This window comes from Morchella importuna (genome assembly GCF_003444635.1).
Source record: "Morchella importuna strain M04M26 chromosome Unknown Morimp01GS005, whole genome shotgun sequence".
Taxonomy (NCBI): Eukaryota; Fungi; Ascomycota; class Pezizomycetes; order Pezizales; family Morchellaceae; genus Morchella; species Morchella importuna.
In genome coordinates this window covers 692276-714869 of record NW_025763402.1, presented here as the reverse complement: position 1 = coordinate 714869, position 22594 = coordinate 692276, and the positions used below count along the sequence as shown (strand labels likewise).

At 50.8% G+C, this 22594-nt stretch overlaps 7 protein-coding genes across 7 annotated transcripts; 3 read left to right on the top strand and 4 right to left on the bottom strand.

Annotated features, from left to right (window-relative positions):
* Positions 1-639: 639 nt before the first annotated feature.
* On the bottom strand, positions 640-1837 carry LAJ45_02737 (uncharacterized protein; the record flags this gene model as incomplete). The annotated part of the gene is made up of 2 exons (XM_046112328.1): positions 640-1547; positions 1642-1837. The coding sequence occupies 2 exons, from the start codon at positions 1835-1837 to the stop codon at positions 640-642; spliced, it is 1104 nt and encodes a 367-aa protein (XP_045974454.1).
* A 1361-nt stretch (positions 1838-3198) lies between these two features.
* LAJ45_02736 (uncharacterized protein) lies at positions 3199-7463 on the bottom strand (the record flags this gene model as incomplete). Its single annotated transcript, XM_046112327.1, has 6 exons — positions 3199-5846; positions 5906-6541; positions 6596-6868; positions 6938-7248; positions 7299-7324; positions 7407-7463. 6 exons carry the CDS (start codon positions 7461-7463, stop codon positions 3199-3201), a joined length of 3951 nt encoding a protein of 1316 aa, XP_045974453.1.
* A 2984-nt stretch (positions 7464-10447) lies between these two features.
* LAJ45_02735 (uncharacterized protein) lies at positions 10448-11312 on the top strand (the record flags this gene model as incomplete). The annotated part of the gene is made up of 4 exons (XM_046112326.1): positions 10448-10583; positions 10642-10812; positions 10868-10921; positions 10987-11312. 4 exons carry the CDS (start codon positions 10448-10450, stop codon positions 11310-11312), a joined length of 687 nt encoding a protein of 228 aa, XP_045974452.1.
* Positions 11313-12594: 1282 nt separating this feature from the next.
* On the top strand, positions 12595-13223 carry LAJ45_02734 (uncharacterized protein; the record flags this gene model as incomplete). The annotated part of the gene is made up of 4 exons (XM_046112325.1): positions 12595-12604; positions 12793-12867; positions 12927-12989; positions 13060-13223. The coding sequence occupies 4 exons, from the start codon at positions 12595-12597 to the stop codon at positions 13221-13223; spliced, it is 312 nt and encodes a 103-aa protein (XP_045974451.1).
* Positions 13224-14056: 833 nt separating this feature from the next.
* On the bottom strand, positions 14057-14717 carry LAJ45_02733 (uncharacterized protein; the record flags this gene model as incomplete). The annotated part of the gene is made up of 3 exons (XM_046112324.1): positions 14057-14236; positions 14314-14649; positions 14709-14717. 3 exons carry the CDS (start codon positions 14715-14717, stop codon positions 14057-14059), a joined length of 525 nt encoding a protein of 174 aa, XP_045974450.1.
* A 1166-nt stretch (positions 14718-15883) lies between these two features.
* On the top strand, positions 15884-16231 carry LAJ45_02732 (uncharacterized protein; the record flags this gene model as incomplete). The annotated part of the gene is made up of 1 exon (XM_046112323.1): positions 15884-16231. The coding sequence occupies one exon, from the start codon at positions 15884-15886 to the stop codon at positions 16229-16231; it is 348 nt and encodes a 115-aa protein (XP_045974449.1).
* A 2412-nt stretch (positions 16232-18643) lies between these two features.
* LAJ45_02731 (uncharacterized protein) lies at positions 18644-20841 on the bottom strand (the record flags this gene model as incomplete). Its single annotated transcript, XM_046112322.1, has 5 exons — positions 18644-19307; positions 19363-19452; positions 19534-20206; positions 20286-20402; positions 20544-20841. 5 exons carry the CDS (start codon positions 20839-20841, stop codon positions 18644-18646), a joined length of 1842 nt encoding a protein of 613 aa, XP_045974448.1.
* Positions 20842-22594: the final 1753 nt, after the last annotated feature.

Sequence of the window (22594 nt, the reverse complement as noted above, 5' to 3'; positions counted from 1 at the left end):
GTGTGGCTTTACTAACAGACCTCGTTACCCCCCTTACAATTATCAAATAACAGATCTCTTATACAAATTTAATTTCCCTATTATAGGGGGGCAGCAATCGACAGACGAAGGGATACATCGCGGGAAATCGGCCTTAAAATTGAATTCGGATTCATAGCACTAATTAACAATCCATAAGTCTCATAACTTGTGTCATAATCTCATTCTTGGAGAGAGGTGAAAGGGATAACTTTGAGGCTTTTGATATGACAGGTAGGGGCGAACTGCGTATAGTAGAAGTTGATCCCTCCGACAGCTTTTCATCCTATTCCCCGTCCAGTGCTCGTAAGGAAGGGGATGGCCAAAGAAATGTCGACCATTTTACCTAGTGGGTGGAGGAGTCTCACCATAAGCAAGGAGGGAGGAGGGGAATACACGAGGAAGAGGAACCCCTCCGTCAGTTTAGGATATTACAAAAAGTTTTATTAACCTCTTGTGTGCCGCGCAGCTCAGAGTTAACGGGGGAGAAGAAGTAATAAAAGAAAAATTCCAAAAGGCTCAAACCAGGCAATACACCCATAACCCAATCGCAAAACCAAGCCCCCCAATAATAAAAAACAAAAAAACGGAACAACACCTCCCCCGAGAGATACCAAATTATCAAAAAGACCCAGTCTTTGCCCCCGGCCCCTGCCCAGCATGAAAAGAAACAAAGCATTCCCGACAGAGCGGTATGTTACACTCCTTGCACCCGATAGTCGACTTCCTGATCTTGAATTTGTCTGGATTACACTTATGGTTCCACCTACACCACAAGCAACCGTTCTGTGTGGGCCGGCTTTCCAAAACGTGTGTAGACGGTGATGGAAACGAAACAGGCACAGGCTGTCTTGCGTGCTTCGAAATCGTGGTCCGGGGGATGTAGGGATCGGGGTCTACCCACTTTTCAAACGGCGGACGGGGCGGTCGTTTTCGGGGCTTGCGCACTTTGGTGGGTTTTGTTGCCTCAGCATCGGCGTTGAGCTCGGAATGATCATCGGCGTCTTTGTGTTTTTGCTTGGGAGCTGCGTTTTTTCCGGTTCGGGGTGCGGGTATTTTTACTAAGGGTTCGGGATTTTCGATGTTACCTTCAATGCTGACTTCAATGTTACCTTCAGCGCCTCCTTCAGCGGGCCCCTCAGTCCCCTTCTCAGTACTCTCTTCTATAACCCCTACAGCGTCCCCTTCAACATTCTCCTCAATGCTCACTTTCAGACCTTCCTTTGTAGGTTCTATATCTACTTTTAAAGGCTCTTCCTTCCCTGCCTTCGCCACAACAGCGGGTATTTTAGCTGTCGAATCGACGACCTCATCATTTTTCGTATCTTCTACCTTTCTTAACTGGGTCGAACGCATCTTCGCCGAAAGCTCAGTGCCCTCCTCGACGTTTCCCAAACTGCCTTGCTTCAGTGACTCCCGGTTTCTAGTGCGCGCAGCATGTGCTTTTGACAACGCCGCAGTGCTCTCCTCTATGCATTGCTCTGGCGGCGTCATCTTTCTGTTCTGTTGGGCGCCAGCTTTCGTATTAACTACATGTACTCACATAACACCACAATTAGCCACAATTCCCCCATCACATTAAGTAGCTTAGGCGGGAGAGGTGTTTATGCTTATCCTACTGACTGGCAGTAAAGCTGATACAGATGGCAGGGTGCGGCGACGGTGAATTATCCCCATCACCGCTATCGCCATGAGCTATTATTATGGTAGGTGCTTCATTGTGTGCTTTAATGGTTGTTGCAGCAAGCTCATCAACCGTTCTGCGCTGCTGTTTTTTGCGGCGAGGGGGTTTGGCGGTGGGTTTGCGCTTTGGTGGCATTGAGGGTTGATTCCGTCAGCGGTGGTGTTGGGACGGAGTGGTGTTGGGTTCCTGTAAGCTGTGGAGAGCTTGGGCACGACGGGCTGTTAGCTCTAAGGCAGGGTCGAGGTGACGTTGTCTAAGGTGCTGCACATAAGACTTACTTAATCAGGCTAGTACGTCATGTTTCGATTCGGCCTGAGGGGAGAGAGATCTGGAAAGAGTGGGTCTCTAGCTTTCTGTCAAAGCAAGCCTCTGAGATGGGCCTTCTGGTTGGGAGGTTAGGAAAAAACTGGTGGGGGGAGGGTTTGAGGATTGTGCTGGGTCTTGGCTCACGAATACTCACTCGGTTTTTATAGGCCTGCTCCCGACATGAAGAGACGGCTCTCGGCGTCCCCGCTCCATGAGATGAGACGAGTATATGTCTTTGCATAGTCCGGAAAGATCTCATGGAGAGCACTAGAATTTGGGAGCTTGATTGAATTATTCACCTTGGTCAAATATTGCAAGTCATGTCATGAACCATAGGGATTTAATCACCCAAGTCTTCATCGAGCCTGTTCCCTTATAATCCCGGTCCCACCGCAAGAAATAACTGATTAAGTCAGTGTATTGCATGAGCTGATGATCAAAACAAGGAAGAGGGAGAGAGGATCCATCTTTGTAGGTACAATTTAGAGAACTTCGTGGCTCTAAGATAAAAGTACAGATAACCTAGGATCACGCCCAAACTACATAATAAAACTTCAACAATGTAATCACCAAAAACAACCGCAATAGCTTGCCAAAATACATGTAACAAACTATCTCCCTTGGCAAGAGGTCGCGTCTCTCAGGCACCATATCTTACCTAAAGAAGAGGACAGCATAGCTTTTGTTTCACCTTTGAATCCCTTAGCTATTGTTTATATATTAGATATCGTAGAGAGAACCCAAAGAAGTAAGAAAGGGTGGAAGGAAGAAACGGGGCTAAATAGGAGAATGGATATACCACGTACGAGTGATTTCCTGTGAAGAAATTAAAGAACATCATGTTATGCCAGATTTACGAAGTCATTATTTTGTTTGCAAATAGCCAGGAACTCCGATTATTAGGTACATACATGATAGAAATGGTATAACGCTAGATAAGATAGGAATCCCTCGCCCAAAATCATGTAACTATGGTATAATCGCGCTCGCCCGGCTGCATTAAACTACAAACGAAAAAGAAACAACCATACATGAGAGTCCGGCAACTTGCTGCCTACTTACCCTGCCAGAAACGAAATAGAAAGGAACGTCGTTGTTATTCGTAAGCATAAACCCTCCCTTACCCCCGCACCAATCCATCCCTACCCCAAAAAAGAAAACCTCCCATATCCAAATATTTTGATTTTTTTTTAGTTGTAACCCTTGCCCCTCCTCTCCTCACCCCAAGTCTTGGTCTCAATCCTCACACCGCCTGACTCCCTCTCCTCTTGGAAGTTGTACACCGAGCTCCTCGCATCCTCATCGACGGGCCAGAATTCCTCAGTGCGGGTAACAGTGGCGACGCCGTTTGAGCCCGCGGTGGCAGCAGTAGAGTTCGCGAGTGCCTGCTTTCCAAGGAAGCCAGACTGCCTAGAGCTGGAGCTGGTTTCCCTGAAGGTGCTGGTGTTTCGGTTATCAAGGCCGAGAGCAGCCTTGCCAGCAGCAATGCCGTTTGCAACAACCCCGTTCTGGTGGCTGTGGGTGTTGTGAGCGTTGTGGCTGGAGCTGGAGCTAATCTTGTTGACCACGGCATCTAGAGGGCTTCGGGTGGGAATCATGTTACTGGTGTGTCCGTTTTGACGGATAACTTCGGTTTTCTCGATGACTGTGCGGCCATCGTTGTGAACGCCGAAGTTACTACGAGAGTCATTGTGTGTACGGCCGAGGGTAGAGTGGGAGTGTCCGTCGTGGATGTTCTCGTTGATGCGGGTGATCTGGGTCGTCTCAACAACGCGGCCATCGGAGTGAAGAGCAGCATCACCGAAGTTGGTGCGAGACTCGCTGTGGCGGTGAGCGCTTTGTCCGTGTCTGTGGCCAACGAGCTTCTCGGCAGCACCGACGGCGGCGCCGACGACGGCACCGACAACACCGGTTTGCCTGTGTGAACTGTTTCCATGGCTGTTCTGGCTGTGGGTGTGGTGTCCGCCATCGTGAATGTTCTCGCTGATGCGGGTGATCTCAGTCTTCTCGACGACGGTTCTGCCATCTGTATGGAGTGCAGATCCGCCAAAGTTGCTTCGTGAGTCCTTATGGCCATGGGAGCTGTGGCCAAGGCTGTGGTGCCCTCCGTCGTGAATATTCTCATTGATGCGGGTGATCTCAGTTTTCTCGACAACGGTACGGCCGTCGTTGTGCCCGGAGCTACCAAAGTTGGTGCGAGAATCGCTGTGGCTGTGGTTGTGGTTGTGGCCAACGACTTTCTCGGCAGCGCTGACGACAGCGCCAACAACACCCCCCTGTCTGTGGGAGGTGTGGCCGTGGGAGCTGTGGCCGTGGGAGCTGTGACCATGGGAGCTGTGGCCATGGCTGAGATGCCCTCCATCGTGGATGTTCTCGCTGATGCGGGTGATCTCCGTCTTCTCAACGACGGTACGGCCGTCCTTGTGAAGCGCGGAACCACCGAAGCTGTTGCGTGAGTCCTTGTGGGAGTGTCCGTGGGAGCTGTGTCCGTGGCTGTGATGTCCTCCCTCATCGACACGCATGACCTGGGTCTTCTCAATGACCGTGCGTCCGTGATCGAGGTGGACTGAGTCGTCACCGAATCGCTGGCTATGGCCGTGCCCAACGATCGAGTGCCCTTTGTGGAGGGTCTCACCAAAGTCACTACGGGAGTCTTCGTTGATTGTACTCGCAACGCCAAATTGACGAAGATCTTCTACAGCGTTTGCGTCGTTTCTCCATTCTTCGACGGTCTCAGTGGTATGGATGATAGTCTTTCCGTCGATATGACCTTCTCTGTGACCGTGTCCATGACCGTGGCTGTGGCTGTGGCTGTGGCTGTGCGAGCCGTGACGGTTTCCAGAGTGCGAGCGGCCGTGACTGTGGCTGTTGTGGCCGTGACCAACGATCTTCTCAGTGACAGCGCCGACCATTCCGTGGCGGCCTCGCTCCTCATGGGTCGAGCTGTGCTGGTGGGTGGTCTCACCGAAGCGGCTGCGAGAGTCGGAGACGGCTTGGTGACCATCGTGGATATTCTTTACATGAGTGCTACGGGGGTCCTTGACAATGCCAAACTCCTCGACAACCTTGGTAGTCTTGGTGATGACCTCTCCATCGTGAGCATGGCCGCTGTGACTGTGGCTGTGACCGTGCTCATTGTGGGAGTGACTAGAAAGCTTGTGAGCGACGGCACCAGCAGTAGCAGCAGCGCCGATGACACCTGCAGATCCGCGGCGGCTGTGGGAGCCGCTGTGACCATGTTCGATCCTCTCCTCGATGTAGGTTTGCTCGGTGATACCGTTCCTTCCAAACTGATCATTCCTGTGGCCCGAGTGGCTGTGGGACTGGTGGAGGTTCTGGTGAGTCTCGCCGGTGTGGATACGGTCATCAATATGTGTGACGTTCCCAACACGATGTCTGTGCGAGTCCTCGCCGACACCTTCTCTCCACTCCTCAACCCTTTCACGAGCGGTGTGGACCAAGGCGTTTCCATGTTCATCGTGCCTCTCCCTGCTCCTGTTACGTCCATGATGGACCGCCCCAGCCGCGAGACCAGCAACAGCAGTGGCGGCAGCAGCCTTCATCTTCATGCCATCATGACGACGGGTTTCTTCTGAGTGGTGGCCTGTAACTTTTTCCTTCCCAGCTTCAATGAGATGTGTGACTTTGTGGCCACCTTCAATAGCTTTGTTCAAGATCTTCTTTTGGCGGGGGCCGGCTTTCTCATATGCTTCCTTTGCCATAAGCTTGGTAGTTGCCTGGAAACTGTGGTCCTCAGTACGGTTGTAGGCGCGCATCACGAAGTAGTAGAGCGAAAGGATTGTGCGATGAACAGATTCCTTGATTACCATTGTGATTCCTATGTCACCATTAGTTATAATTTCTCTAAAAAGTGCTCGGGGGTACAACTGGACTTACCGCTTGATACAAACCCTCGAAGGAGCTCCCCAAGTACACCCTCATAAAGCCCTGCGATACCCTCACGTTTGAAGATATCCGCCAATACCTGAATGAGGTTCCCAGCACTTCTCTTCCGCTTTGCTAGCTTGTCCTTGATCGCTCGACCAGCCTTCCCAACGCTAGTGAGGTCCTGGAACCGGAAATTGTCTTCCTCATTTGCGACCTGCGCCCTGCTCTTCGCAACTGAAAGCGGATATGTCAAACCCGTTGCGATAGCCTTTGCAACCGCAGCAATCAGGAATGTTTCAGCGCCCTTCATCTGCCTCCTATTTCCGCCTGCAAAGTTCTTGAGCGATTCGTAGATCAAGAATGTCATTGTCGGGTTCAGTGACAAGAACATATTGGCAGAGTAACCCGACCAGAACCCTGTAATGCCCTTTTCCCGCATGATATCATGGTAGATTTGCACAATACCAGGCGCTTTTGCGTTGGGGTAGAGCATTGCATGGGTTTGCTTCCTAGTTGAGATATTGTTGAAGGGCGTTAGGAAGAGGCGCGATGCGGAACCAGCAACAAGACCGATCAAGAGCTCTTCTAGGACTGGAAGCTTTTGGGTGTGGCGCTTGTGAAGGCGCTTGTTGCGGATATAGCTATCTATTAACTGTTAGCATCGAGATTTTCGGGGAATCGGCGGGCTTGAATACTTACAGGTAGCGTAATACCAGAATGCAGAGCCCAATGTACCAATGGTCTCCTCTACAACACCTGTATAAAAGCCTCCTAGACCTTCCTCCTCCCAGATCTTCTTTGCACAATCAATCACGCCGTCATAATGCTGATTATATTCATACTCCTCAACTGTATCTTCCCAGTCTTCGTCAATTCTGACCCCATCCGCCGTAGTATAGGACCTTGAACCCTTTGAGCTAGTCCTCCGAGTCCCGCCTTGTCTGTTGTAGTCATCGCCCCTCTCGTCTGGGCCTAGAACCAAAGGTTCTGGTGAATCATCTCTACTCCGTCCCGGTCGTCCGTGGTGTCGGGGAGACTTACCACCACTGCGCGATTTTTTCTGCATACGGATCTGGTTGTGGATATGTCGCTGGACCTGGAGACGCTTGACTACAATATCGAGAGGGTGGGTCGCGATACCCGCGATTGAAGAGCCAACGGCGCCAGAGAAGGCCTGGACGAGTGCAGGGACCGCATTCTCTCCGAGACGGTGGTGGTGCTCCGTATGGTCGTGGCTGTATGTGCGGTTGTGTCCGTGACCAAGTCCATGTCCATGTCCATGTCCGTGGCTACCTGGGGAGTGGATGAGGTGGTTGTTGTGAGAGTCGCCATGCTTGATAATTTCTGTCGTTCTAGGAATTGTTAGAATCGCATTAGGATGGAAAGAAGAAGATATGTTTACTTGACATGATAGGTGTCGTAATCATCCTGTGCGCAATACCGTTAGAATTTGCATACCAAAAAAATCATTGGCAGCGCCGGGTGATATGATGTGAAGGAGGAAACTAACATGACCAGTACCAATAACGCTCTCGTTAGACTCGTAATTCCGAATTGAACGAGCCATGTTTGCTAGGCGGTAGCCTCCACGTGACAACGAGATGTAAACAAATCAATTTGTGTCGCAAAGAAAGTAGAGTGCCAGACAGACAATCGACCGAAGTCGAAGTCGAGGTCAAAGTAGAGCTCACGATTGCAGCAAGTAACTATGTAACTACCACTGTAAATAAAAACTCAGGTGGACCAGTGGGCAGGGCCGGGGCAGTCCCGCTCCTTTATGGGTTTGCGCGGCGAATCAAAGAGGAAGGAGGGAGGGCGCATAGAGGCCGGGGAGTGGACCACCCACGTCACGGCGAGAGGGAAGCGTGCAGGTGTGTGATACAAATTTGATTCTTGTCACTGGCCGCAATTATTGGTTCTGGGCTTCTTGGATGGCTGGGCCGGCCAAAGTTGAAGCTTCTGCTCGCTGTATGTGAAACCTACTATAGTAACGATGGACGACGACGTCAACAATAGCCGCGATTGCAAATCAATTGTATCTGTGCCCCAGCCTCCAGATATATATTTATCGTGGTTTCTCTTTCTCTACCGAAGATGCTTGTGGGTGGGTCGATAGGCGCCTAAGGACAACTTCTTGTAACCCATATCGTTGAGATTACCTATTCTCATAGCAGTCCACCCTTCAAACCGAAAGGTTGAATCATCAAGTACTCCATTGATGAAAGCTACAGTCTTTACAAGGAGACAGGAGAGACACTAGCTGCATATGGGTGATTTCCTACCTCATGTAGATATCAACCCCACCGCGGCATTCTTCCCCACGAGCTCCACTAGGCCGTAGCGAGCTCGCATCAGCACCAACATCCAAGGCTTCCCTGTCAAGCGGCTTAAGAGCATGAAAAGACAAGTGGCTGCTGCCACTGAAATGCGGTGAGCCAGAGTAAGAGGGCAACAAAAGAAAATAACAGAATTGATGCTCTTCAGTCGCTGGAGACGAAAAACAAAAAGGCAAGGAGGCCGATATCACAAACGTCCTCCCACCAATGGATTTTCGGCTTTCAAAGTTTACATAGATCGGCAGCCTCTTCCCTGTTACACGCGAGATGCGGAAAATCATTCGTTTGCAATTGTTTGTTGTGACAGGGGGAACGCGTGCTCAAGAAGAGGGCTCAATGGTCCGTATGTATCCTTACCTAGCCAGTGAGTTAAACATGCAATTCTTATCCCATCCAGAGCTCGACTTTCCTTCCGCTCGGTAGCTTAATCTCTGCTTCCTTTCCCTCCAATCCCAAGAACCGGTTCTTCCTTGCATCATCTGCACGCGAGAAATCGACAGCTACTGTATCATAGTGGTAGGAGAAAGTGCCTAGAGTAGTAGCATAGGTTCGTAACCCACGTTCACCGCAACTATTATCTCGATCGGTCGGCCAGAAATGCGCACATCAAACCTAAATGCAAATTCTCAGCTGAGATTGTTCTTTTCATATACTTTGCAAGTTTGAAAATCGGTCGTCTGGATCTCAATTCTAGACCTATTGATATCACGCATTTACCCCAGCTTCAGCTGACCTGGCCTAGCCGGGGTTCCCCATTGTGGTAGGTTAGTGTACTCACTTCGTCTCTCGAGTCCATGAGAAGAAGAGAAAGGAACTGCTTGACACGAGCAAATGCAGGGCCATATCATAGGTTCTATTATATACGAGCTTCATCACACACGGCAGAGAATTTTGTCGTTCGTGGGTTGCTCAGGTTTCTCGGATGCTATGTAGGGTTGGACTGTGCTGTCCATGTCTTACATTAAACATGAGCATGTGAGCGATAACGTGACGAGACATAGGGACGTGCTTACATTACATCATTTGCCGCACAGCAAAAGCCAAAATTAAAACTAAGAGCCCGTTTGTCTGAATTGTAAAAGGTACCTGTATGTATTGAGCTGGCTTGAAGCTGTGAATACCTCGAGTGGATTTAAAACGAGACATGAATCGTGGCCTCGGAGAAGTTACATAGGTACACGCTGTACACATCTAAATCTCCGATCGTGATCATTATCATACGCCAAAACGCCATCTAGCGTCTGTAGGAGATATTTCAATGTGGTACATTGATAGAGTAGATCCAGCTCGGTAGTCCCCAAAGACGCCTCGATTGACACAACCAGTGGCATGCGTATCTTGCAGACTAATAACCGGCGCATCCAGATCCACGCTCATGTATGGCAGGTTCTTGAGAGAGGTTTTACTCCAGCTGAAATACATGTATCTAAGTGCTGTGATTATACTGAACAAAACTAAAAGGCCAATCTGATAGAAACATCACCTATTCAGCTTTAGCCTGGCGCCCAGAAAACTTAGCATCTATCCTAAAGATACGTTCCTTCTCTTGCTTGCATGTAGGTACATGTATTATACGTAATGTAGGTACTCCGCCCTTGTGCAGGAAGATATTGCGATCCGTTCCAGGTTCTAGAAATAGGACTTGTCATCAAAAAGAAGGCAACCAGAAGCTCCCAGAAATAAAAGTGCCTGTGAAACCTTAGGCCCTAGTGTATCTGATCCTGCAAATAACTCAAGCCGATATTAAGCATTGATGTCCCAAAGGCCCCAAGACCCATCGCACAAGGAAGAGGCTGAATTAAGCTTTAAAGAAGCTCCCCGAGATCACCAGAAGTTACTCACTTCGCATAAACCTAACCCTTGGTCCAGGAACAGGATTAAGAAGTTGACAGCAGCGAAAGAGTGTTATCAAATCACGAGATCCTCTCAGGATTATGCGATCAGTATGAATTAATTACAAGACATACATGTATTTAGCCTTCATAGCCAGAATACTTCTAGTATCTTGACTTGTTCGTCACAACTCGCCCATGTCGCTCAGCCCTCCAGCCACGTGTCGCTGTAAAAGGCAAGTCGGACGCAGGGACAAGTCTCCGACAGGCCCTCATCAGCCACGATAGATTAGCTTCGTAAATAATACCTGTTCTCTTTCCCACTTTCACAACTCATTCATAGACAACCTTATTCATAATTCTCCCAGATAAAATTCGATAGAATGACGGTACAAGAAACTAAAGGTGCCGACGCTTCCCACGATGGCTATCATCTCACCGACAAGGACGCCAAGCAGCTCGAAACCCCCGACGAGAGCTTCAAGCTAATGACATGGGAGGACCTGAAACTAATTATCGGTTAGTATAGCTACCAGACTTTACTAACCGGGGCGTGAGCTAATTATAATATCGATAGAGAATAATAGGCTTGAGGATCTGAAAAGAGTCCCGTCGGATTTGAGACGGTATATTTCCTGGTCCAAAAAAACACGGGAGGAGTATGGCACTATTCTGGCGTTTATTTTAAAGGAACGCTTGGGTTGGAAGGACTTGAAACCACAAAATTTGGCGCCGTTCGCATGTGAAGGTTAGTACCGTGTTACTAAAAGCTATGTGGAGATGAAGCTAATAGGCTTCAATAGCGGATACGAAGGTGCTGATTAACGACTGGCCGTACGGGAATGCGCCGGGTATATGTAAGCTCAATTATACCCTAGTTCGGGTTTATAAGTGGTTCTAATATTATACCATCATACTCTAGTGCACATTGTCTGCTGGACAAAGGCTCCAATTGCGACACAACCGGATTCAATCCCCGCGGGCGACCTCACGCCTGAATCGAGAGAAATAATAGATAGCTATGTCAATCAGACATTCAAGAAACACCTGGGGAAGGAGAATGTACTATGGTTTAAGAACTGGGCCAGCATCCAAAGTGTGCGGAGCGTGGAGCACATCCATGTGCTTGTCAGGGGGGCAAGTGAAGAGTTCTTGAAGTCGGTAATTGGAGTAGAGGGTGATGGGCTAAAAATCAAAGGAATTGGCCAACTGGAGAAGGAGAAGGGGCAGGGACAGTGCTGCGAGTGATAGATTGTGTTTCAAGACTCATAAATGAGGATCCAGAGCGAGCGGGCGAGGATCAGCAATAGATAGGTCACCAGATCGTATAGGTTGATATGGGAATAAAGAGGGGCACTGTGGGGGTGTATGGGTATACCGTATGCGTGTTCCCGGGCACAAAGGCCCCAAGAAGTCAAGTTTTTTTTTTGTTGTCTGGTAACCATAATTCATAGATAGGAGTAGAAAGTGGGGAATGTCATAGAATATCCTAGGTTATACTTAAACAGATATCAAGCTGCTTGGAGGTTAATATTGAGTGATCAATGGCTAACGACCGAGACCACCACCTTTCTTGTTCAGCACACATTCTCCTGCCGAGTAAAGCTGGCTTGACCAACCCTGTCTATTTGAGGATCCAGAAATGTAACCACATGTATTGCAAAGGACGCAGTGGTGTGATGTTTCGGCCAGTTGGTGAGTGCAGGTAGTCTATCTGTCTTGAATTTTCAGTTGAAGAGCTTAACTCTTCTATTTCGAATTTTTCTTGAGGTGATTTTTGATATCCGATAGACAAGCTCGCTCGATCGAATTCAAGCGAAAAAACAAGGCAGGATATCTTCTGCTATTCTTTGCGAAAGTATGCGATTGTCGACGTATGCGCCGGTACCATCTTATATATGCGTCGGGTAGGAAGTCCTCGCATATTCATGTAGTTGTATCCAAAAACTCACTTAGTCTTCAATAGAAGACAAGAAGCATTATGAATTGCGTATAGAAATGGACGCAACTCTTGTCTCTATCCTAAGGTAATAGATATTTCCAAGCTCATAGAATAGTGGAGTGTTCTGTCTTTGGTGTTCCTGTTGTCGCGGGTCGCCGTTGCTCTCCAGAATTAAGAGGTGGTAACATGACTAAGCCGGCCAAGGCTTAAGGCCAAACAGACGGATTTTGGGCCAAAAAACCCATACAAATATTCTTGGGAAAAGTGAGCGAGATTCAAGGGGGGTTTGTAGGATGGTTTTTTTTCGGCGAGGGCAGGCCCGTTGTCATGCGGTTTCTCCCTTCCTGCCTCTCCCATTATTTTTCGCCTGCGCTGTTCCCTCGTACCCCGTTGATCTGGCAGTGCCCTAAAAGACAGGTATAAATACCCTAATACCCACCCTCTTGACTGTCCCCTTCTTCTTCCCTTTCCTTCTTACGCCCAACGACACACGATAACTCACCAACCCAACGACCACCAACGCGTCTCTTTTTTCGCAACAAAAACTGTTTTCAACGTAGTACAAGCTTCAACTAATTAACATTCATCATGACTGGACGTAAGTTATCTCTACTACTTCTTTCTTTTCCCTCTTCCCTTCATCCCCATCTTGCCGCTCGTGGTCGCTGTCGTCGCTATAGTCACACAGTGACGTGAGTAAGCTCGGCGTCACGACGCGTCGCTTCTCAACAACCCCCAGTGCTCCCAATAATATCAACAGCTTGCTAACATGTCTCTACCATCTAGGCGGAAAGGGAGGAAAGGGTCTCGGAAAGGGTGGTGCTAAGCGTCACAGGAAGATTCTTCGTGACAACATCCAGGGTTCGTTCATCATGTGTTCTATTTATATAATTTTAGTATTCTAACCTTTCTTTTCACAGGTATCACCAAGCCCGCTATCCGTCGTCTCGCTCGTCGTGGAGGTGTCAAGCGTATCTCTGCTAGTTCGTACCCCCTCCTCTACCAAGCTATCATTTATCGTAAACACATACTAACCAATCTTCCTTTAATTAGTGATCTACGAGGAGACCCGTGGTGTCCTCAAGACCTTCCTCGAGGGTGTTATCCGTGACGCCGTCACCTACACCGAGCACGCCAAGCGCAAGACCGTCACTTCCCTCGATGTCGTCTACGCCCTCAAGCGCCAGGGCCGTACCCTCTACGGTTTCGGTGGTTAAAGTACCACAGGAGGAAGGATCGGGTTTTTACTTTTTCTTCGTGTACCACCAGTTGTAGTTTCCCATTATCTCATAAATCAATTGCGAATAATGGCCTCTTGTATTTGTCTAATAGTTTCCTTCTTTTTTCCTTTGCTCTCTCGTAAAAGGTGAGCTTTGGAAAAAGACAATGATAAAGTCGGAGCCTTTGTTTTGTTGACAATTTTTGTCCTGTCCTTTCTTGTTACTGGTTACTTGGGGGTGCGGGGTGGTGTTTTTTTGCTGTTCTGTGTTTCGTGTAATTGGCTAGTTTGAATGGATGCCTGGATATGAAAACTGCCTGCCTGCTCTGTTCGCTGTCACTGTAGACTCTTGTGCGTCCCTGAAACCACTTTTTATCCTTCAAACAAAAGGTGGGATCCCCGTAGACCCCGAAAACTTATAAAAATCATCTGTTTCGTAGTATGTAATCTAATCGCCTGTCCCCAATCTTCTTCCATGTTTCTCTTATCGTTGTCTGGTGATTGCCAAAGCTCCACCACGCATTACACGCTGCACATGACGTTACAATTGCGCAACCCAAATCACTGGTAGAAGAACACCATATTGTAAACAATTACTATTGTATCAATTCTAATTGCTCGCATTACCCATCCAACCCACCCAACCCATTATGTATCATAACCCCGAAGCCCATCCTACCCTACGCTCCAAGATATTTTTCTAGCCATCATGGTATATTAAACTGCACCCGCAACTAACCCACCCGCTCATGTCATTTCATACAAAAAAGGTCTGCAGCGGATCAACAAAAACACGAAGAAAAAAAAAGTCCCAGATCAGCCCCGTTACCACTACTGGTACCTAATCTTCTGTCCCCCACGCTTCTCAGACTTCTTCTGGCGATTACTCATTCCCGCCGCTGGGGCGCTGGGAGGGCCCTCGGGCGCCGCAGGCATCCCAGGCATCAGCCCGTTCCTCATGCCGTTGTATGTCGAGAAGGCTAGGTATCCAGCGTACGCTGGCACAATCGTCTATTTCCCACCCCGCCATTAGCACCCAGCAGCAAAAACAAAAAAAGGAGAACAAGAAGAAAAAAACCGCAACATACCCACAACCACCACGCCCACTCTCCCGCCACGCCCACGAGGCCCATGACAACCCACGTAGCATACACGACATCCCAGAGGTACTCTGTGACGCCCTTTGCCTCCATGTCCTCGCCGGGGGAGCGCAGGTCGCCTGTGGCGGTGTAGGTGGGGCGCCCGAGGCGCTCGAGGTAGTACTCGATGACGAGGCTGGGTAGCGACAGCACGAGGTACTTGCGCCAGGAGCCGTGGCGGAAGAGGAGGCGGTAGAGGATGAAGAGGGCGTGGAGGGAGGCCGTGATGGTGTGCGTGCGTGTGAGCGTGCGTGCGTTGGCGCGGGCGAGGGATTTGGAGGCTTTCTGGGGGGGGGGTTAGTAGGTGTTTTGGAAGGGGGTGGGGTGTGGGGGGGGAGAGGTACGTTTGCCATTGTGGTTGTTGCTGCTGCTGCTGTGGTGGGAGTGGTGAGGGTTGTGGGTGTTGAGTGCGATTGAGGTGGTGGGTGGTGGTGGGCGTGGAGGTGTTGGGTTGAGTTGAGAAGAAAGTGAAAGTGACGTTTGCGCGGGTTGGGCGAGTGCGCTATCTTATCTGATCAACAACCGTAGATCAATCGCCCACATGGGTAGGTCCACCCCACAGGACACATAGCATCTCGGAGATACGATGTTCCGGCCTCTGCTGGAGTGCTAAGTGCAGATCGGGGACCGGGGATTGGGGTGTTCTTGGGATTGGGGTGTGGTTTGGCCGCTTTGTGGGTGATTGATTGGTGCGGGGTTTTCGGGGGGTGCGAAAAAGGGGTCGGTTGGGTCATTGGTACATTGGCGAGTGATAGTTTATGACCTGATTTGTGGGTTTATGGATTGGAATCTAGGAAAACCACAACTATCAAATCCCGATCTTCCAGTAAATAGTTGGCTTGCCATAACTACGTGGTAACTGGCACTTTTCTTCAAAGTTCAGTTGCAAACGGGGAGGGTTTTTCAGAGCGCCAAAGCTCGGCAGTAAATATCCATCTCGTTATAGCTAGCTACTTAGTCTGGTTCAAGAGCTGGTCCTTTTAAACCGTAGAGAGACATACTAATCTTCCAACAAATACATGTATGTTTGCGCTCCTCGATGATGTGTAGGTGCCGCCTGCTCGGGTGGAATAATAGTCCCCTCGTAATTTAGAACCTCTTAGAACTCCGTTACTCTAAATACATATAGTTAATACCCTTCATATGGGCACAAGTAAAAATAGTCTACACCCCAGCAGCTCTGCTTTATCCAATTGGAAGGGCTTCAGTATTCATGACGCCACAAAGCATGCCCTCCAGCTGCCAAGTTAGCAAAACACGATCAAACCACTCATACTTCCCAAAGCCGCATCCCCTTGTTCCATGGACTTAGGCATTGACTCTTACCGCACCCGGCTTTATCTTTCCCGCCTCATAAGCCCTTCACGGCACCCTACCTCCCCCTCCTGCAGGCCGCCGCTTCTTTGATACGGGAGTGTGTACGGGGCGGTATATAAAAACACACACCCTCCCCCAGTACATCCCTTCGCCGTCATATCCATCACTATCATTTTTATCACCAGTATTTTTATAGCCAGCAATGATGAGCACCAGCACCAAAGCCGCGCTGCAAAACGCCATCAAAACCAGCGTGCGGCGCATCCTGCACTTCACGGGCCCGCACTCCAAGCTCAAGGACATCTTCGAAGATGTATCCGACGACATCCTGCATTTTGTGCGGTTCCCGGCCACGCGCGTGCAGGTGTCGAATATGTTTTATCAGCTGCTGGATAGCGGGGGGATACCGCATTTGGAGAGAGATCGGCTGAGTAGGCGGTTGGCGTCGAGGCGGAGGAGGAGGAGGAGGAGGTGTAGAGGGAGTGGGATGAGCGGGAGGTGGGTTTTGATAACCAGCTCTAGATGTACCGGATCTATCATGCGGGTATAGGCTTATATGGTGAATTCTATCTAGCCTCGCATCACCACCCCCACCCCCGCTGCTACCACCGCCTCCTCCACCGCCTCCCCACCCGCACTCCCACTCCACCTGCTCCTCCACCGCCTCACACCCCGACACCACCATTCCGCTCGCCGAGCAGCGCAGCCTCCTCTCCGCGCTGCACCGCGCCTGCCTCTACGCCTGCTTCACCTTCTGCAAGCACACGCTGCGCCTGGACATCACGCGCAACATCGACGACCCCGTTGCCTCACAGGTGTGTCTCTCCGCGCTGATCGAGGCCATCATCGCTGCGTACAACAGCGGGACGCTAGCGCCCGAGCTGATCGATGAGGATGCTGGGTTTGGGCCGGGGAATGCGTTTGAGCGGGCGGGGTGCGTGGTGGATGCGGTGGTGTGGAGGGGACCGATGGGGGATCGGAGGTTGTTGAGTGTGTTGCAGGCGGGGGAGGAGATTGTGGCGGCATTGAGGGATGAGGAGAGGGTAGGGAGGGTGGATGCGTTGTATAGGAGGGCGGAGAGGTTGATTAGGGAGGCGGCGGGGGTGGAGGCGAAGGGGGAGGAGAAGGAGTGGGTGGAGGAGACGACGGATGATGAGGATCGATAGAGGAGGTGGGGGTGAGATATGATATTATATAGACTGTAGATAGCAAGAAGATCTACCGTTGGTTAATTTGCGGTATTTTTAGAATTTGATAATATGATTCCTGTCTTTTGATTAGCATATCAGTTCTATATTCCGGAAACGGTACATTTCAAGAATCGATGTGAATGCATGTCTTCAATGTTTCCAGAGAAGACCCGTATAAAGCAAAGTAAGGAACCGGGGGCGTAGGAGGTGTGTTGTATGGACTGCATGATGGGTAGAAGATAGAAGAGGGAGAGGATTCCCTCTTTATTATGTATTGTAGCTTGGCCATGACATCCAAACTACATATATCATGAAGTGTTTAATTATGCAACCGTTGACAACGTTTCCCACCGCAATTTTCATCCACTTACCACAATGAACACCCAACACGCACTGAATAAAACCTCCCACAACCAGGTGTGTAATCCGCGGTATCTTGGTCACGAGATATCACTCGCTCCATCTTGTGCATTAGACCAGGTGTTAATAAATTGATTGATTGATAGCTCATTAATTGAGGTGTTTAAACAGCATAAGATGATGAGTGAAACTGACTTGTGTAGGGAGATTTGGCCCAGCCGAGGAAAGAGGGAGCTGTTAGTAGTTACAGCTATGTATTAAATAGAGGTTCAGGATACCGATCGTGGTGGAGACGCGGTATCAATTAACGTGACGCTAAAGGAAAGATAGCGGAGTATTGGACGAGCTCTTCTCTGAACCTCCTAATTATAAGAGTATGATCATAAAAGATAGTTCTTCTAGATGGAGGACGACTCCTCTTGATTCTCCTCGAGCCTGATTATCACTAATCCCGTACTCTACCAATACCGTACCCCCCATATCCCACTGCCCGACAAACTATTATAATACAGCGATACCTATAGCTGTTTGAAGATCAGGTATCCGAGTGGGTGTGCTGCGGTCGGGATCGGGGTATACTATACTACTACATACAGCCATATCATTTGGAAAAAGCAAACACCCAACACCATATAAAGCACATCCTACTCTACTTGAGCTCATTGATACACACACTCCCATATATCCACACCAGATCCCTAGATACGTGCGACTGTTGAAAAAAAGTAGGGCGAGACAGTTAGGTGACTTAATTCTTACCTCAACACCGAGTGATATTCCATGACGCACCACATCAATCAAATCAGCAACCCACCACAGCACCATACACCCAACGCCCACGCAGCCACAAAAGAAAAAGTCAAAACGCAGAAAGGATCTCATACACCAGGCTAGATATTCAATCCTTGCCTCCTTGCCTCCTTGGGGGTCAATGATCGCCGAGATGTCTAGCTAGGCCGGAAATTAAACAAACGCTTCTGAACAGAGTTTCCATTTAATTTATGGAGTTGAAGATCTATATATCTCTAGCCATCTAGCCGCACACACACGACGTCTAGCTAAACCACGACCGCACGAGATCTAATCTACCAACAAGAAAGAAGAAAAGAGAAAAAAAACAATACACAAAACCAACCACATACAGGAAGAGAAGAAAAAGCAGAGAGGAATTAAGACCAGGTCCATATCGGCCATCCACCACCCATCCCCCTCTACCCCAACACATCATACACACCACAATACATTACCATAATACAAGTAAAGCACATCTCTAGCCCTACATCTATATCTACCCACCTAATACCCCGCCGCCCTCCCCCCCTTCCTCCACCAATCCGCCACGCCCTCGACCCGTCCCCCGCGCCCCCTCACCGCCTGCATCACACTCCCCCCCGCGCTCTCCCCCCCGCCCATCATGACCACACTATGCCCCCTCTCCTCCAACCCCTCACCACCCACGCCTCCATATCCCACTCCGCGCTCACCGTCTCGGGTATCAACTGATGATGCAGCCTCGGGCTCTTAATCGTATCCAGCAGATCCCACCCCCAAAAGTACGTCTTCACCACCGCCTCAAACACGCCCGTCACAATCCTGCTCCCGCCGCTGCCGCCAATGACCAGCCCAACGTTGCCATCGCCCTCCACAACGATAGTCGGCGCCGTGGACGACAGCGGCCGCTTGTACGGCCGGATGTAGTTGTAGACGCTCGGCTCGAGGTTGTACGCGTTTCTGCGGCCGGGGATGGAGAAGTCGTCCATCTCGCTGTTGAGCACGATGCCGGTGACGGGGTCGTGGATCATGGCACCCCAGTGCAGGTTGACGGTGGTTGTGAGGGCCGCGGCGCCGCCGTGGCGGTCAAAGACTGAGATGTGCGAGGTGCCATGGGGCTCGGTGGGCTCGTAGGCCGGCTTGTAGTGCGCCCAGGGGTAGGTGTGGGTGCTGGAGATGTTGGCGCGCACGGAGGCGGCCCAGTGCTTTGTGGTGAGCTCGTGGATGCGTGGGTGGTTGGCGGCGACGGTGGGGTCGGTGGGGTCGCCGAGTTCGGTGCGGCCGGAGGAGAGCCATTTCATGGTTCTGGCGGGGTGTTAGTGGGCCTGCGGGTGTAGGGAGTGCTTGGGTGTGGACTTACTCTACGAGATAGTGATAGGAGAGCGGGTCTTGGGGGTCTCGCATGTCGAGGCCCTCGGCGATGTTGAGGCCTTCGATCAGCACCGGTCCACTATATTGAGGAAATGTCAGCCTTGTAATCCGCTATATCACTCCTATCAAAAAGAGAGAGAGAAAGAGAGAGAGAACATACCCGCAGGGCGACTGACAAGTAATAACCTCCATATCATCAATAATGGTCTTTGCCGTCTCCTCCACCACCGTAAAGAAATTTCCAAAGTCCTCCTCCGTCAGGATCCCGCCATTATTCTGCACAAACCTCGCCAACTGCCTCGAAATAGTGCCATTATAGAACTCGCGCACCCCCCTATACGTATCACCCCCCTCGCCCGCCTCCTCCGCCGCCGCAATAACCTCCAACGTACTCCCGTACGCCCACCTCCGCATAATCTCCCCGGGGCGCAGCAGCTCGCCCGTCTCCTCCGAAAACAGGTGCTCCCAGCTGTGCCTGTTGGCCGTGAAGAAGGCCGCATGCGTGTGTATGTGGTAGCCGAGCGTGGCCGTGACCACGAACCCGCCGCGGCACAGCTCGACGCTCGGCACCCACAGCTCGTGCCATGCTAGCTTCCCGTACAGCGCGTGCGCCGTCGCGTATCCGTCCACCTCGCCCGGGATCGCGACGGCGAGTCCGCCAATCTGCGCGAGGAGCGGCTGGCCGTTGTACATGTCGCGCGTGGCGGCGCCGGGCGCCATCTCGCGGAAGTTGAAGGATTTGGAGTCACCATGGACGGTGCGGGCGACGAGGAAGCCGCCGCCGCCGATGCCGCTGGAGAAGGAGTCGATGACGCCGATGCAGACGCCGGTGGCTGTGGCGGGTGAGTGAGTGCTGCGTTAGCTACCGGAGGAGGAGGAGGAGGAGGAGGGCGGGAATGACGGGAGACGAACCAATGATTGCGTCAATGGAGTTGCCGCCCTTCTTCAAGATGCCGACGCCAATCTCGGAGCAGACGTCGACGTCGGAGGAAACAACGCCGTGCTGGGCGTTGACGAGGATGTCCCTGTCTGGGTCACGGCCCCCACCGCGGCATCAGTCAGTATCGATATCCGTCTCTCTCCCTCTCTCCCTCTCCTCCCTCCCTCCCTCCCTCCCGCCCGCACTCTTTTCCTCTCTTCAACACCGCGGAATAACAAGATAGCACTCACCGCTCCCCTCGGCCTCATTCTCCCAAAATATGACCCCAAAGCCCACCGCAAAGACCATGAGCACCGCCACGAGCATGATCGTCATGGGCAGCCGCATCCACGGCACCTCTACATCGTCGTCCGCCCTCCGCCGGCGCCCGCGCGCACTCGGGAGCGGGAGCGGGAGCGAGAGCGGCTTGGCGAGCATCTGCTGCTGCGGGTCGTCGCTGTCGGGGCTGGGCGCCCAGTAGTCGGGCGAGTGGGAGCGCGAGACTTCGGGCGAGAAGCGCACGCGGGAGGGGGGTGAGCGGGTGCTCATACTGGCTGGGTGTGGGTGTGGGTGTGGGTGTAGGTATGAGAGCTGGATTTGAGTCGAGCGGGGGGTGCTTTTTGGATGCGGGCAGGCTGGTAAGTAGGGGCGGGGAAAAGGAAGGGAAGAGCTCCTCCAGCTGAGGAGGGGTGCGGGGAGAGAGACAGAGAGAGAGATGGAGATATCTGACAGCGCTAACTAATGCTGATAGTTCATGTGAGAGGAGGTTTGTATTGATTATCTCTCCAGCTCTGTGTAATCAGAGACAAACATTTACTGTCTATAACTACGAGATCATGTGTAGAGGCCTCCAAAAGGAGGGGTTCGGGCGAAACCGTGGAGAAAGCTCTCTCTCCCCTCACTCGCACTCTCAAAGCTACAACTACATGTACCCCTTTAGATAGAGTAGAGTACCTATATACAGCTCTTGAGAACTGCCCTTGAACGAACCTCCACGGCACCTGTAGATATGTAAAGCCGTTGTAGATAGATGGAAGCCGCCGCCTTCCTGTCTGTCTCTGTCTGTAGACTGTCTCCCTGTAGACTGTCTGTCTGTCTGTCTGTCTGTCTCTGTCTCCCTGTAGACTGTCTCTCTGTCCCTACCTGCCCATCTAATCGCCCAGCCCGCGTGGCAGCCTGGGGTTGAGTTGCGCCGCTCACCTCCGCTCCCCGCCCACATGCCCTTGACCCTCCCTCCCGTGATCACCAGTCATCAGTCACCAGAGTCGTGTGACAGCCAAAGGAAGGAAGAAAGTGCCTTCTTGGGCCTTGGATAGCCGGGCAAGCAATCCATACAGTGGCACACACACGCAGAGGATCGTTATCGACAAGAGCCGCGATGACTGAGCATGAACTTATCTTATCGGAGCTCTCCAGGGCCAGTTAGCCTCGGAACGGACCCCCGGTGTGGGTTAGGGCCCGCGTGGGTTAGGGCTTATAAAGCTTTGTAAGCTCTGACTGATCTAATATTCGCAGTCTTGAAGACAGGCCACCAACCAGGAAGGCAAAATAACCCCGCGTTTCACATGTACCACCGAGACTTGTGAATATAGCTATGATTTGACATGTGCAGTCGTCCTCTTCCAGATCTGCTCTGACATTCGCAGCTAGCTTCAGCTACATAGCTACATGGCTAGCTGCAGGCAGATACAGTATCTGTATCTATATCTATATCTAGCCACGCATGGCCGTGGTTTGAGAATACACCATCGAGCCCCCGCAATACAGCTACGATTTGACAGTCCTCTTCCAGATCGATCCGGGGCTTCTTGCTTGTTTTGCCTTGCTTATTGTGTGAGTTGTTCTTAAGTACACGGGGCCATCATTTCGTGTAGAGTTGTAAAACACACTGCACTCGTGCCAGGCCGGAGAAGGGGAAAAAAAAACCCACCAAACAACACGATCACCAACCCAGCTAGCTAGCCGGAGAAAGAACAGGAAAAGAACCTGCTAAGCACCTGCTACATAAGTCAAAGAAAGCGTACATACATATGCCATGACATGACGTGGTGACATACGAGCCCATCAGAACAAGAACAAGAACACGAACAAGCTTAAGCTTCAAGTACAGTAGTTGCATGTATAATTAGCAAACTCAAACCCAAACTCAAACTCTATCGACGGCCATCTCACACGCTCCCCGTGCAGTGCACCTCGATCCTCCGATTCGCCTCATATCCGTTCAGCCCTCGGAGCAGACAGGATTCAGGTTTGCCATATATATATATATATATATAGCAAAGCAAATCAAGGGCCGTCAAGT